This window comes from Bombyx mandarina, chromosome 18 (assembly GCF_030267445.1).
Source record: "Bombyx mandarina strain Sakado chromosome 18, ASM3026744v2".
NCBI lineage: Eukaryota > Metazoa > Arthropoda > Insecta > Lepidoptera > Bombycidae > Bombyx > Bombyx mandarina.
In genome coordinates this window covers 6,124,424-6,141,080 of record NC_143224.1, presented here as the reverse complement: position 1 = coordinate 6,141,080, position 16,657 = coordinate 6,124,424, and the positions used below count along the sequence as shown (strand labels likewise).

At 36.1% G+C, this 16,657-nt stretch overlaps 3 protein-coding genes and 1 non-coding gene across 4 annotated transcripts; 2 read left to right on the top strand and 2 right to left on the bottom strand.

Annotated features, from left to right (window-relative positions):
* Positions 1 to 580: 580 nt before the first annotated feature.
* LOC114239462 (uncharacterized) lies at positions 581 to 5,011 on the top strand. Its single transcript, XM_028169664.2, has 3 exons — positions 581 to 798; positions 2,066 to 2,232; positions 3,079 to 5,011. The coding sequence occupies exons 1-3, from the start codon at positions 666 to 668 to the stop codon at positions 3,133 to 3,135; spliced, it is 357 nt and encodes a 118-aa protein (XP_028025465.2). The 5' UTR covers positions 581 to 665; the 3' UTR covers positions 3,136 to 5,011.
* Positions 3,537 to 5,011, top strand: LOC114239461 (uncharacterized). The gene has a single exon (XM_028169663.2). It carries the CDS (start codon positions 3,537 to 3,539, stop codon positions 4,851 to 4,853), a length of 1,317 nt encoding a protein of 438 aa, XP_028025464.2. The 3' UTR covers positions 4,854 to 5,011.
* Positions 4,902 to 14,789, bottom strand: LOC114239460 (nonsense-mediated mRNA decay factor SMG9). The gene is made up of 9 exons (XM_089734806.1): positions 14,769 to 14,789; positions 13,325 to 13,480; positions 12,861 to 13,104; positions 12,348 to 12,482; positions 11,620 to 11,880; positions 10,442 to 10,655; positions 8,368 to 8,550; positions 6,278 to 6,444; positions 4,902 to 5,283 (listed from the first exon to the last, which is right to left on the bottom strand). The coding sequence occupies exons 2-9, from the start codon at positions 13,358 to 13,360 to the stop codon at positions 5,078 to 5,080; spliced, it is 1,446 nt and encodes a 481-aa protein (XP_089590932.1). The 5' UTR covers positions 13,361 to 13,480; positions 14,769 to 14,789; the 3' UTR covers positions 4,902 to 5,077.
* On the bottom strand, positions 6,587 to 6,670 carry TRNAL-UAA (transfer RNA leucine (anticodon UAA)). The gene has a single exon. It is a non-coding gene; the product is annotated as a tRNA-Leu (tRNA).
* Positions 14,790 to 16,657: the final 1,868 nt, after the last annotated feature.

The window sequence follows — 16,657 nt, the reverse complement described above, 5'->3', positions numbered from 1 at the left end:
AAATACATATTGTCTTTTGAACACGTGTCACTTCTAAAAGCGTGCGCCGCCGCGCCGCCTTCTCAAAGTAATCAAGACATGTGGTTGTTCAATTTTAACCATTGAAATTGGCGGTTGATGTAGTTATATGTAACGATGAGCTTTTAAGGAAACTTAGTATGTACATAGATTTCGCACATCTTATGGACAGAGCCAGATTTGAAACTGAGAATATTGGACTAGAGAGGAGTTAATATGATCAGTTTTTTAAAATGAACATTTTGTTTAAAGTGTGTTTACGACATCGCGTGGGTTGAATGTTGACAGCCTGTCAATAGCAAAGTTACATCCTCTACAATTGTATTTAAGCAGGTTGCACATTTACCTGCCAGTCAACTAATGCAAAATAAAGAAGAAAACTTTAAAATATTTTTAGAAACAAACAAAACAAATATTACAGTGGATTCGGTAATAGGGATATTTGTAGGAAAGAGTATTGTTATATTTGTGTATGTGTATTGTGTATTATTGTGTATTATTCTATCCCAGATTTAAAAAATATCTCTGATATAGTCTACAATAAATTTCAATGTTTATATTCGTAGTTTAACAAAGAGTCGACGCCAAAACGGCTTGGGAATTGGGAGGTACCACGTTGGGCGCCATCGCGCGCTCGGCCTTTAGAGATGCGGGCGAACCCGAAACCCATCTGTGACATCAATGGCCGCTTTCTGCCCGGTGCTCCTAGAGGCACGTCTAGATGCTTCGGACATTTTACGGGTACATGGGATTTGCCAAGGAAGATTACCAGGAAAGTAGGTTAGTTAAATAGTATTCGTAAATGAGAAGTGTGGCGGGTAGCCATCATACAACACAAGATATTTGAAAGTGCGAATTGTCGAATTGCTACCTGATGTTATAAAAAAAGACAAATTATTTTTATTTAAAAAGAACTTGAAAGAATTATTAATCTTAAGATGTTATTATACAGTTAACGATTTTTTAAATGATAAATCATTATGTTAATTTTAAATTCGCTTCTTTCTGTTCTTTATTTTCTTTTTATGATATAAATAACTAATTCTTATTCAATTAATTTGTTTTGTTATTTTAATTAATTAATATATTTACTGACTGCATTTAATGCAAATAATTTTGAATAATATTTGCACGCCGACCTGGTAGAAACACGCTGTTCTATAAAATAACTATCAACAACTTTGTAAGCCGTGTTTTAGCTAATAAAGTTTGATTTGATTTCATTTGATTTTATTTCATTTGTCATTCTAATTATATGAAGCACAACGCGGGCTCATTAGATCAAAATGGCGGGACTTTAAAGCCAACGCGACAAACCTTGCTGGCTTCGTCCTTTTTGCCGCTATTCGAAGTCATCACGATGTATCACGTTAGGGTCACCAGTTTGTAGGTACACGACAAAAGGAAGATCTTCCACCGAGCGGGTGATATTGCTCAGTACCCGCAATATTACCAAGCTTATCTTGAAAATGTCGTAAGCCTGATTCAGGAATCTGTCAAATATCTTGTGTTGTATGATGGCTACCCGCTACAGAAGGATCATAAATCTAGATTAGACTGCAAGAGTGCCTAGTGCAGGTATCGGCATTCATTACTTCTAATTACTCCAATTATACGTTAAAAGAATATATTCTTTTCAAATTTTGTGCAAACATCGTGCAATAAACTCAACCAACAAAACAAAATTCCCAGTAATAACTCATTTTTCAGTTCGGCACGCATGTGAAGGTTACGTGACCTTATTGCGAACTATGATTGTCTTTCGAATCGGTACTTTGACAAATTATAACAGTTGTCTGTCCTTGGTGGCAGCTATATAACTCGGCCCTTTATTTGTCAACATACTCGCAAAACACTTCTTGATTCTCATAAAATCGTGTCACGAAATAGTTGAGTATCTCCCGTCTTTGTATTCGGTTTGGGTCGGGCATTCGATTGCACAAAATCGGAAGTTATAAATCGGTGACCTATTAATACTTTGCACGCAACTCTGCCCTTGTTTTGAGCCTGCATTGATTTTATGATAAATAAATTTGCGTCTTTACAGCTGAGGAGTTAGCGAAAGAGCCGCCGGATGGGCGTTTCTCGGATTGGTTAAATCCTCGTGTACAAAGACCGAAGGCTGCTGCGACGGCAACGGGGCGCTTGCGCGGTGGGAAACGCGCCAAAGGAAAGGAGGATGTTAAAGAAAATGGAAACACACAGACATTTGTAGTGAGTGTTTAAGGCTGCACGCCGACCTTTCAAAGAAATTTGCGCGCGCGAAATTTTGTTTGTTTCGTAGATTTAACTGTTTTAGAGAGAGGAATTATGTTGACGCCTTGAAACTTTTAAGTATGTTAGTTTTGCGGAATTTGTCATTTTTAGCACTTTAGATATTTTATGTAGTTGTGTTTAATAGCCTTTGTTTTTGCAATACTTAGTTTTTTTTACAGCAGACGTAATCTCAGTTGATAAATTTTTATTAGTATTATATAAATAATTATTATTAGTCATAGCTTTTGATACGTAAAACAGAACTATGTAGTTAATTTAAATTTAAAATTTTATATACAATTTATGTTGGTTGTAGTATCAAAATAAACTAACTGCACAGCGTAGGCAATCATTTTCAACAGTCTTGATTAGATTATCATCCAATACTAAGAAGTACCTATTATGTATTTTGAAGTCGTCGTGGCCTAAAGGATAAGACGAAGGAATAACATCGTGTAATAAAAATCAAAGCCGCAAAATTATAATTTGCGTAATTACTGGTGGTAGAAGACCGCAAGGGTAGATAGCACCACCCTGCCTATTTCTGCCGTGAAGCAGAAATGCGTTTCTGTTTAAAGGGCGGGGCAGCCGTTGTACTGTTAAAAGTAAGACTTTAGAACTCATGTCTCAAGGTGGGTGGCGGCGTTTACGTTGTAGATGTCTATGTGCTCCGGTAACCACTTAACACAAGGTGGGCCGTGAGCTCGTCAACCCATCTAAGCAATAAAAAAAACTGTTATGTTACTAAAATATAACAAATTTTATGTAGAATATTTCACTGATGAGTTTTGATTGTTATTTCAGCCTCGCCAATGTCCATTTCATAGTCGCCTTCGTAAAGTGAACAAAAGTAAAAAGTAAATTGCACCAGCACTTCCTTAGTATTACACGATGCAATATTTAGCAAATGTAATTAAAATTGTTGTTCCAAATGATTTCATGTCTGTACTCATAAGGATTCCGATGTACTAAAAAAAGACACAGAACAAGAAAAAGAAATTCAAGAAGATAATTTTGATCAGAACTGTACGAGACAAGACGATCCATTGGATCTTTATAAGCAGAAAGAGCCCGTAGACGCCGATGGTCGAAGTCCTTATATTCCAGGTAATTTAACGGAAGAAGACAAGAGACATGAAAGTTACGATTCGCTTGTGAAAGACGCAGTTAATCAGTTACACGGTCAACAAGAAGAAAAAACTGAAACATTCTGGAGAAAAGTCGCTGAAAACGCAAAGAAAAATGAGCAAGCCGTGGAAGAAATGAAATACGAGAGAAAAGATCAAACTCCAAAATTACCACAAGTAGACGTTACTCAAAATTTTCAGTTCGCTAAAAAGATGCATGTCGGCAATTTGGAGCATCAACCACTACCTGACACATTAGGATACAGAAATTTAACAAAGATCGGGGAACACAGAGGCTCCGATATTATCGTCAAGCCGTACGCGATTGGCTGGAAAGGATATGGAGCATCAGGTCCTACCTGCTGCACAAAAATGCGCGTCCACAGACCAAAAACATGTGATCCCAAGAAGGGTGAAAGTGAAAAAGACGAAAATAAACAGCGACCGTCGACTTCTGCTCCCGATTTAGGGGGTCAGTACAAAAAACCTATGTCACTCATGGATTTAGCGATTTGTTGGGATTTTAGAGCAGACGATCCCATAAAAGAGCCAAAACCACCCAAACATATTGATGGTTCCAACGGGTCTAAAGCTCCAGCAGTGTTCACAATGGTTCATACCCCGAAGGAAGAATTCGAGGAAAAAACAGGCCATTCGAACCCAATTTTTAATCAAAATCGGATAGTGGAAGATGTCGGACGCCATTCTGTACCATACTTCGAAAGAGACATCACAAAAGAAAAACGAAAGAATTCATGTGACGTTCAGCATTGTCCTCGGCATACTAGTGCTGATAAGAATTCAAGATCTGGATCTTTGAGTAGAAGAAATTCCAGTAATTCTGCAAAAAAATCACAATGTGACGGAGTTCATGGCTGTGGAACTCCTAGCGATTCGACTCGTAAAGGAAAGGGTGAGGACAGACCAGATAAATTGCAACCCATTAGAGACGCATGGAAAGATGATTTAAAGTACGGCAGTGAAGTTCATTCTAATAAGAACAGTTTGGAGCCGTACGAGAAGACGCCATTAGCTCAAGGTAAACTAAACCACAGTTCACCAAATGATTCACATATAACCAAAGCGAAAGACTGCGACAATTCTAGTGGCAGTTTAAAACATAAGCATTGTTTATTTTGCAACGGAACAAAGATACCTTCGGAAATAAAACAAAAAGAAGATTACAAATTCGCTTTCAAAGCAGGCAATCCTAACTCTGTTAAAAGTGTGAGCACATCTATAGATTCAAAAGGATTCAAGATACCGAAGATGCGTCATCCGTATACTAAAAAATCGTATACCATACCGACGCTCGCGCCTCCGTTTAGTATCTGGAGGGATGCTAATGCAACGGGTTACCCGGAGCACTGGAGACTTGCAAGCGTTTACCAGCACGCCTACAAACCGCCCGAACAACGTCGCAAACCACTCATAGATAGCGTTTTTCAATGACCAATTCAAGCTTTAGGGGTACATAATGTAAGAAATGAAAAATACGTGTAGCATCGTCCATAAAATTGTTTATTGAAGCTAAAATCATCAATTGTTTATATACGAAAACTCGTGAATAAATATCTTGCCGCTTACTAATCGCCGTTTATCATTCGTCTCGAACACCTGCGTGTTATCACCTAATTGATATTGAGCAGACTAATTCCTTCGATGACGCTCAACGATTAATACGGTAAGAACCTCTCGTATTCCATGAAGAAAGTGCACTTTCTTATTGTTTCCCAAGCTTTGCTGCAGTACTGGAGCCATCCTCGTTCCGATAAGTTGGGAACGTTTGTGATCTGATGCCTGTTGACTCCGAGCACCATCCAGCGCAGTCGTTTTGCGAGCTGCTCGAAAGGTGGATGCCCGCGATAAATGTCTACGTTATCTGTAGAATAGATAAGCACCTGGGACGTGATTATCAAAGTACGTCCAAACAATGTTTCATTCGATGATAATTAATAATCTATAGTTCTATACTAATATTATAAAGCTGAAGAGTTTGTTTGTTTGAACGCGCTAATCTCAGGAACGACTGGTCCGATTTGAAAAATTATTTCAGTGTTAGATAGCCCATTACTGAGGAAGGCTATATATAGGCTATATAACTTCACGGTAAGATCAATACAAGTGGAGCACCAATAAAGAATGTTTCAAAATAGGGGCTTAAATAGCTCCTTAACATACTATAATTCAAAAATATTTTCACATTCTACGTAAATGAAGTGGGGGGTAAAATTTTGCGTTATGCCAAAGTAACTATTCCACGCGGACGGAGTCGCGGGCAAAGGCTAGTTAATAATAATATAATAAATGTTGTTACTTAGTATTATATCTATCTAACATGATACAATGTTGCAGGATATGGAAAATCAATTATTGATAAAATATAGTTACTTAAACGATATCTTTTAAGGTTTTCTCGAATTCAATCGTTTTATTTAATATTTTGTTGTGAAAAATAGAAAAGAGAATAGAAGATAAGCATTTTTTTTTATAAATAATGCTTAAGAGTATTAACAATTGTGTATTATAGGATATATATTATTATACACTTGTTTTTATTTACGTTATTTTCGCAGCAGGGCCAATTTTTTTTTTCAAATGTTAATTTTAAAATCTAATTTTTCAAGTAAGGAAGTAATTTAATATTTGTTGAACCAGTATTGGGTTTTCTTTTTGTGATTTATTAGAAATTATATTTATAAATGTTTTATTAACTAAATTCAGACAAAAGTGACCGAGTATTATTATTATTATCTAATATAATATGATCGATGAATTTTTTCGTTTTTTTTTATTGTTTAGATGGGTGGACGAGCTCACAGCCCACCTGGTGTTAAGCAGTTACTGGAGTCCATAGACATATGACGTAAATTTACCATAATCCTCGTATACTTCGGGCAGTAGGAACATATTTATGGGTGAACCGCACGTTTCCACGTTGTAGCTCTTGCATACGCTATCTACATTCAATCCGTTTCGGTTCGTATCGCTGTACATGTACATTCCAGAGTTTAGCTGCAGTGACGACTTTTGGAACGCCTTTCTAGAAAAAAAAGTAACCTCTTTACGTGTTTATGAACTTTACTTGACAACAAAAAACATTATTAATTGTAAATATATTTAAAAAAAAGAACAATTACATTAAAATTGAGATGGATTTTAAGTATTAAAAATAAAAAGTAATTTGTCAGGTGTGGGGTTCGAACCCACGCTCCCTCTCGGGAACCAGAGCTTAAATCTGGCGCCTTAGACCACTCGGCCAACCTGACGACACGAAGCCTTCTTGAATTTATGAACCCGATGCCTGTTCCAAATAGTTTGTGATAATTTAGGCAGAACAATGCAAACAAATTGTTTGTCTTCTAAATACAGTCAAGGGTGGTGACTTTATTATTTCTGTACAAATTATAAGCTTATAGTGACGATACAGTAATCTTCCTATAAATTTACAGTTTATTAAATGTTAAATCAGTTACACTGATAGTGAAACTCTCTTAATTATGCCTTTCACATAATTATTTTCAATATCAAAACGTAAACATTTTCACTACAAATCTTTTTATGTAAAAATACCGTCCGAATTATTATTTTTTGTGTTATTTTTAAAACTAAGAAGAAAAAGCAATCTCACGGAACCTTGTACTCGAAATTACAAACGTAGCCAAAAAGATAATAGCTGTATCGGTCCTACCAAGCATCACGCTCTAAAAAAATTAAATTTCATAAAAAAAAAACTATTTTAATAGGGCTTTTACCGCGTTTTGTTAACTAAATATACTAATAAAATAAATAATAATAAATATACTGGATTAGAGCACCCAAACTAAATATTGAATATATTTTTTTACACTAGTAAACTCGGGCGGAAAGTTAAGTCAGAGTAATAAAATTATTGTATTTTCATCGATCGTTGTGGCGTAGCTTGGAGGAGGTCTATGCCCAACAGTGAACATCTGTGGGCTGAAAGATGGTCATCGATCCATGACGCGTCAGACGTCTTAATTCGTGAAAATTACTTTGCAAAATACAGGTCAAGCTAATAAAAACGTGTTCATACATTACAATCAATATCACTTTGAAATGTTTAATTTGAATAGATGTACGAGGTCACCGCTTACCTGATGTTAACATGAGATGAACTTACGCTACACCTTATATTAAGTGGTTAAGGTCGTAATCTCAATATTCTGTAATCTATGACGTTTGTCCCACAATTTAAAACGGAAGACACGGCTAGTCCAGAAATAGGTAAGTTAATGTTGTGAGTTCGTAATACGCCAAAACTCTAGAATCAACGCGTTGATTTTTCGTTTTACGTATCACCGCCCTGCCGATATCTACTATGAAGCAGTAATCCGTTTCGATGGGGGGTAGCCGTTGTACTATAAAACTGAAACTTAGAGAGCGTATTGTTAAGGATCTCTAAATACCCCTCCAAACAAGTTTTTATTCTCGCCCACCACCGAGCTTCACTTCATCGAGCGATCGTGAACGCATATACATCCATTATCTACTACACTCATATTGCACTTCATCATTATTTGTTCTTCAGTTTTTATCTTTTAATAAACCTGTAAATACGAGCCAAATCGTTTCATTGAAGAGAACAACAAGACATCCAGCAAGGAAGACGTATGTTTCAAACTGGGTGGGGGCATTTACATTGTTGATGTATATGGGCTCTGGCAGCCTCTTAACACCAGGCGGGCCGTGAGCTCATCCACCCATCTAAGCAATATATTTTTTGGTTAGTACGCTACGTTATAGGAAAATTAAATCTCTCTCCAAGATTTGAATCCCGGAATAGCCGTATCGATCGATGCTAATACACCAGACGTTATTATCTGATCAGTAGAGTTTCAATTCAAATATTTGATGTCAGTCACGTTTTACGGATATTATTGAAAGGTGTGAAGTATTGTGGAACTTGTGCATTATCCATTGTAACTTTACGCGACTAGCATACCTGTAAAGATCTTGCATAATTTTAATGGATTCGGGTGTATAATCTTCTAGCTGACATCTGTTATGTAGAAGCAGCAAGTGGGGCTGGTTCTCACCAATGGCCGTCGATTCTGAACCTTCTTGGTTCGAAATAGTGTTTGAAGCCGATAGTGAAGGCTTTAACATCTCCGCTGTTTGAATGTATCTGAAAAAATTTAATACTCCTGTCGTATTTTTGCGAAATAGTTCGTAGATTGGTGTTAAGGCTTATTGTGAGATTGCACGGGTAGGTACCACCACCGTACCTATAAAACTATGGAGAGTAGAGGTAAGTAGATATAAGTGTAGGAAGTGGGGAATTTTTGACAGGAACGCGAGGAGCGAAGTTGTGTGATTTGTTTTATTTTGTCTACCTATTTAGTGTTTCTTCAGGTTTAAATGTGTAATAACGGTGGTTTATTAACTGTTTAGTATCTGTGAATGTGCACAAATGTAGGAAAATGAAACAAAGCCGCTGCTGAACGTAGCTTCTCGAAATCCTCCAAGAGTCTCACTGAAAAAGTCTCAGTAAATGACCACCATTTTACTAAGATTATATTTCATCCCATATCATCTCATCTTATTTCATTTCATTTCACTCCATATTATCATTTTTCATAAAAATAAGAATATAAATTAAAATAAGACTTGACCTAAAGGTCTTAGCTACCAGGTCAGAAAATCTCTTAAAAATGTAGGAGCTGGAAATGATTGAATATATCTGATTTACAGAGAGTGAAGTGTGCTGGATTAAAGTGAAGTGTGGTTGATAGTTTACTACTACTGCGATAGGTATTTGCTTCTTCTATGGCGCTATCTTGATTGGCTCCCTTTCAGCGGACACTTTATGATACTGAGATGGTGCTTCTACCCTCCAGAGTAAAGATTAAGACTTAGAATTCATGTCTGAAGCTGGATGACGACATTTATCTTGTTGATGTCTACGGGCTTCGGTACCTACTTAACACAAAGTGAGCTTTGACACTCGTCCACTAATCTAAACATAAAAAATAGATTGGTTGACGGATAACACACAGCCTATACCAGTGTTGTTTATTTATTTCGGTTGTAGGCAGACAAGCGTACGGCCCACCTGATCGTTAGTGGTCCGAGTCGCTCATGAACGTCAGCAATGTCAAAGGCACAGCCCAGTCACTGTTTACTTCATGTAGAATCCGTAATTGGCACTTTTTATGGCTATTGAAGGCCGATGTGGTTGCCGCCCTGTTAGGGATTGGTTCGCGCTGAACTTTTGGACTGCAGTAATACGAGGAGTGTCACCATACGTTCCTAGCTTTCTTACACTGAGGAAAGGCCGTGGTTGGGAACTCATTACATATCGAGTGCATTTCGTTACGTGCACTTCGTACGTTCATTTCGTACGTTACGTTCATGGGTGATATATCCTTTTATTTTTTCTCCTGCCTATTCTAGTAACCTCGAGGGGTTATTCTAGATTCGCCGAGCTAGTAGGTGAGGTCACGGGGCTCAAACCTGACGAGGTTTCTAACACGAAACCTAGCAAGAGCCGTGCTTTGCAGAATCTACCACCGATCGGAAACGCGACCCACTGAGAAGATCCGGCGAGAAACTTAGTGAGCTGTGTCTGTGTGTTAATTTACTCGTCGCAGCTATCCGAATACACTAGACATGTGCATTAAGCATAGTGACTGGCTTTGACCGTAATGTTATCTAGATTAATAAATCTGCGTGATTCAGAAAACGAATAACGCCATCTATCGAACGATACGGTAAGCACATCTATAAGCTTTATGTTCAATAAAGATATTGTGATAATTTTTTTAGGTAAGGATCACGGAAGTTGTACTTAAAAACGCTCGAATATTTAATTTATATTATATAGATTGAGTTGTGGGAAAATTGTTGGCATTAGATATCATCTCCATCATCACACCACCCTACACATAAGCACAGGCCTATTAATAAAGATACCTCGACAGTATCTCTAGGTGAATCTAGAAAGAAAATTTGATAAACAATTCTCCTCACACACACATTTTGTTTTTGGAGTATTAAATAAATAAATAAAAGCTTACCTAATAAAATTATAATCTGTAAACCAATCCTGGACTGCAATAAGCACATGACATATAGCCATTAGGAATGAAGCTATCTGAAGACATTCTACTGTGATTTCATTAGAACTTTTCGATTTTATAGGAGGCATGCTGTCTTCTATTAAAGATGGTGACCAAAGAGCTTGACAATCCAGAAGGATCACACGATCGTTTGTTATGTACATATCGATACCTAAAATCATTCAAATACATGAAAATCTGCACTAAATTCAAAAGTGGGCATATTCGTTTCTTTCAGACATTTTCACACTATAATAGGTATTTAAAGATAGTAACATAGGACATAGGACAGCTATACAGTGGAAATTATTTTGAACTTCTTGAAAAAATTTTGCTTTCATGTAGCATTTGTCTTCTACAGGCCGTGTACGGTCAGTGGAGTTATCTATCGCTTTGTAGTTAGGGTACAGATTTTGCATTTGCTCTAAAATAGCAGACTCCCTCCAAATTAGGTAATCTCGCTTCTATTTGAATTCACTTTATGATATATATATGGGTTCTAGCAAAATAGTTAAAATCAGGTAGTGGTAGTTTACTTGCCAATTCACATTAATAAAAAATATTTAACGGCAGCTTTTATTGGAGTTGATAGATATAGAAACTCCTTATCAAAAGAAAAGAAAATATATACACAGACAGCAGTGACAATAGGTGCCATAAGAAGAAGTGAAAAAATATGGGTCAGTTTCATGAAGTTGTGGCGTTTTATTATGCGTAAGCCGGAACGCACGAGATGTGGGAAAAAGGAGATAGTCTGTGAGGCATCACCTTTTTACCGCCAAATATGAAAAACATAAAAATAATTTATAATGAGTTAAATAACTAATTTAATGTAATTACTTTATGCCGCTACAACAATAAAATTTATATTGTTCCAACTGTGCTGTTAATTACATAAAACACGACCAGGCGAAATAAAGAAGGGACTTTATATGAGCTCCCTCAAAGTAAAACAAAATAACAAAACAGTGATTTCATTAAAAAAATTCTAAAGCGTCCACGTAATTCATTCTAATTTATAAAAGTGTGTTAGTATATTATTTCGTAACTGCCTGCACTCTGCGATTTAAAGATTTGACTCTGCTACCAAGAACTTTAAATTATATCAGCTTTGTCATATGAAATTGTAACCATACCTTTGGTACAGTGAACGCCTCTTTCAATTTGTTCAATATCTTGTATTTTAAACTTTGAAAGTGTATTCTTATCGATTTTCGGTTCTTGTGGCTGTATTAAATCAAGATTATCTGTTTGATTTTCAATATTAGCCATTGCATTTGTTTCATATACACCCTCTGGTGCCTCATGGGAATTTAGAATTTCACTACATAGGTTTTGGTCAAATTTGTTTTGTGCTATCAGATTGAGTATTGTTGATTTACCAACACCTTGAGTTCCTGTAATGAGAAATTGTAAATTAATGACCAAAAGACTAATGTTTAAATGTGTGTGTACAGAAAGTATCTTAAATATTCTTTTCCGATGCCAGGGTTATTGAAAATCTATTGCTTCCATTGAGAAGAAAATTAATCTGAACAGGGATATAGTGGTTCTAGAAGTAATAAGGTAAACTGATTATGTATTTTCACAAATGAATACTATTTCTTTCTTTTGGAAAACTAAACCGGTTTTAAGCCGATACTAAGTTTTATGGTATTGTAAAAATGCATGGTAAACTTTGCAATTCAACAACTGAAATGTGTGACTTCTGCCATATTACCAAGCCTCAGCTAAATCAGTTAAGTTCAAATTTTGAGACTCTAGCAGTGGCATAAACATAGAACTTATTGACATATGGCTTTGCATTAAAATTCATCCTATTTGTTTGATGAACTGTTATTTCAAGAATAAAAAAAACATTTACCTATGATTCCAACAACTAAATAGTTTGTACTTGAGTCATGCAGGAACTCCAAGGCTCCTGAATTAAATACAAAATGTTTGTCCAATAGTTTCACTGGCTCCAGCATTGGTTTTAAGGGAGGACTAACTTTTTGTTCTAAAAAAACATTAATCATTAATTTTATTTTAGAATTCTCTCAAAACATCGTGATTTCTAGTTCTTGGAGACTGCTGTTGCTATGATAGGGTTTCTTAGTGTTAGTGAGTAATAAAAGGTTCGCAAAGGTAACCAATGATGATATCAAACTTTCATACATATAAGGTTTTCAACTTTTTAAGTAATTATATAAAAATGGGATTTTCAAAAAAGTTGGTAGTAAGCAATGACTCCCTGTGGACAAGAAATTCAGCTATCCATGATTAATGTAACCACTTATAGTAGAATAAGTTTTAGACTCTATGAATGTTATCAATTGAAATAGTTAAAACAATTCCTGATTTTCATATTTATCAATCAATATTTTCAAATATACACCTATCGTCTTTTTCTCTTTATTTTCATTATGAACTATTTTAGATGGATGAGGCCCTTCCGCTTCAAGGTTTGATGTTTTAGAAATTTTAGGGCTTTGAGGTATTTCATCTTTGGGAGTACTTTGTTCCCGAGTTTTTAAAATTATGGTGGGTTGTTTTTCTTTTTCCTTCTCTTTTGTTGCCTCTTTATTTGAATTATCACGTTCTGATTTTAAAATTACTGGCCGTCTTGGAGTTGTGGGCTCCTGTAAGATTTGCAAGAACTGTTAAAATGTATTTCTTTTTACTTTCTTTAATGGCTTTCATAAAAGGTTGATGAAAAAAATAGAATAAGTATTTTTGTAAATGGTTCATGCTATTCAGATAATTTAAAAATTTCAACAAGTCTGTACAGTACAATAATAAATTTATTATATTGTTAAACCAAAGATCTTGTTTACATTTTTCTAACCTATAAATATTTACCTTGGGTAGGAAAGGTTTTTTCTTTTTATCGGCCATATCTTTTCAATTAGGTACTTTACTTCTTTTTTAAATGTTACTTGCAAATAATCAACAATCAATATTAAAACAGGACTATCTCCTCAGTTTATCTATCTATCATCCACAGAACACTATTACCGTAAAATGGGGCGATTAGGGACAAATTCCAACTTTATGAGCAATTTTAAGGTAGTTGTTGATGTATATAATGCTATATCAGGATCAAAATGATTGAGTCTTGGGGGCATCTTTGTTGTCTAATTTATAATTATACAACTAGCATTACAGTTTAAGCAAAAAATGCAAAAATAGGTGTAATCCCTATTTACCCGAAAATTGCGGTTAATTGGGACGAAATGAGAAATTTGCTAGGGTTGGCACTACTTTTATTTTTATATATAGTTTTAATTTATTTATTTATTTAGTTGCACCAACAAAGTGATCATCAATAAAAAAAATTGAAAAACTGACAAAAGTACATGGCAGACATCACCTCAATTATAGGTGCAATCGACAGTGCATTAACAACATTAATTGCATTAACAAATATATATATATATTTATACATATATAATGGGCTTTCTTAGAAACGGTTTATATTTCTCCGTTCTTGGTAAGTACTTAGGGGCTGATATTTCTATCTGGGTTAAGCGATTAGGTGTGTCGGTTATTCTATGGATTAATCAGATGAATACCCCCACTCTGAACAAATATTAAATATTTTATTATGTATTACTTAGACATTTTTGTCCACCTTGAGATTTCATTGATCTTGTTACATGTCTCTGCAAAATCGACTTCCTTATATTAAATTGCTTATCTATTTCAACTAAAGACTTATTCCCAATTTCGCTTCGAATAAACCAGATTTTTACTAACAAATTTAAAAAATATTGTTATAACTACATAGACAACCCTACAAACCTGTACCTATTTATACTTAGGTCGTTTCCATTTCGCGTATTCTCATCCCAATTGACCTCTTTTTCGTTGTTATTTGTACCTAAGACGTCCCCAATATCCCCAAAAACAACAGATTTTTACATGTATTTTTATTTAATCAAATACATTAAAACCAATAATAACTGAGACTTACCTTTAATATATATGCTGGTTCAAACACTAAATAACGTTTATAAATCATAGTCGTCTTCTATTATTATCAAATAAATAAAAGAGAGCAAAGTTTCTAGCACTAAAATAATTACCACCACAGGAAGTTAATTTGATACGCGATTTTTTATAAGTTAGCAGCTATTATCATGCATATTCAGAGTTGTTTTGTGAACTTTCAACATTCTACTATTAAACTACAAAAAATGGAAGATTTTGCAACGAATATAAAACTTATATTGAGCGTCGAAAGATTTTCCCGGTTTTTTCCCGATTCGCCTCTCAATCCCTAATCGCCCCATTTTACCGGTACTTGCTATCATCAATCATCATTATCACCATAGATTATACACTTAATATATATTATCACAGAACACTATTACTTCTAGATCATTATTTTCGTTTTGTCCTCTTGCGATTCTTGCACCGTTGCACAAGCAAAGAAAGTGTAGTTCAAACAGCCAGATGCTCGGAACTGTCCGGAACAGATGACAACCGCGCTGTGTCACTTATATTGATTCGATAGAATTTTGTCTCGGGCGAAGTTCAAACACAATTAGTTGAGTTACAAGAGGTTTTCGTTGGTTCATCTCCAACATCTCCACAAGGCCACAAGCCACTTTAGAAATTCGGTGACTTGTATCTAAAACCATATAAATGTAAAAAAAAAACTGTTTTTGACATCAAATTTTTGTGTAATAAAGCCTAAGTCTCTAAAGCCATTTAAATTATTTCATGTTCTTTTTCTAATATATTATTATTTTGATGGTGCTGCTAGCTATGTACAAATGATTTGCTAAATTATTTGGCGAAGTAGATTTTTTTTTCGGGCCGGGGTCTCATAATTGCTTAAGAGCTGCGGGTATGTGGAACTCGAAGATCTGAACGGTGTTGGGTGCAAACCGTGGGCCCAAGGAAGGGTCCACCCACTAAACGACTCCCCTGCACTCGTCGTTCAAGTGTCCGGGCGTCCTATCCCCTCCAAGGTCAGAACCCGGATGAGGTATGGGGGCTACCGCGGTCAACACTGCAATCAGACAACGCAGCTCACCCTAAGGACGCCCAGCCGACGGACCCTTTGACGCAAATTTCTTATCTCTCTGATAGGTCTCAGCATGTTGAGTTAGCGGGTTTCAAATCTAAAACTTATTTTACAAGATCAGGGGTCAGTCAGGGTAGTACGCTTGGTCCCACTCAGTTTTTAATCATGATAAATGATCTATCTTCTATTCTCAGTGAGAGGACCAAGTGTCTTATGTTTGCTGACGATCTTAAGCTGTACGCTGGGGTCGGGTGTGATGCTGAGCGCCATGCTTTGCAACGCGACATTACTCGGGTTGCAGAATGGGGAGAGCGTAACCGCTTGCATTTTAATACTAATAAATGCAAGGTCGTTGCTTACAGCCGGTCACGGTCGCCCGTGTTGTTTCCATACCATTTATCTGGAGTCATTTCGAATCATGTGGCAGTTATACGTGACCTGGGAGTTATTTTCGATTCCAAGCTAACGTTTAAAGATCACATACAAAATATATGTAAAAGGGGTAGTGGTCTGCTCGGGTTCATAATTCGTCAGACGCACGACTTTGTAGGCCATCGTGTGATTGTTATGCTGTACGATGCCTATTTGCGAAGTAGTCTTGAATATAACGCACTCGTGTGGGATCCTCGCGAAGCAGTTCAAAAGCTAATGCTGGAAAAACTACATAAAAAATTTTGCAGGTTCCTATTCAAGAAAATGTATGGATACTATCCGTTCTTGTATCCATCACTTTATGTGACTGGTATGGTCGGATTAGATACTCTTGAGCTCAGACGGAAGATGATTCTTATGGTGCATTATTATCAGCTATTGCATAACAAAATTGATAACTCCACTGCACTGGAATCAGTGTCGTTATATGTGCCTGATGGCTACATGCGCGGATGTATGTGTGGAGGGGTGCGTCGCCAGCGGCAGCTTCTTAGTACTACGCACGCGCGTACGCAGCACACCGCTAACTCCCCGACGCATCGTGCTGTCTCGCTACTCAATGGCTTGCTAGCCTATGCTCCGGAAATGGATATATTCCATGATGGTTTGCAGCGATTTATTGTTGTTATCAGGAATTACTTCAGCTAATTATTAATACCTTACAATTTTTTTGGTTTATACTGTTAATTTGTAAGTAGACTAATTAAATAAATAAATAAATAAATAAA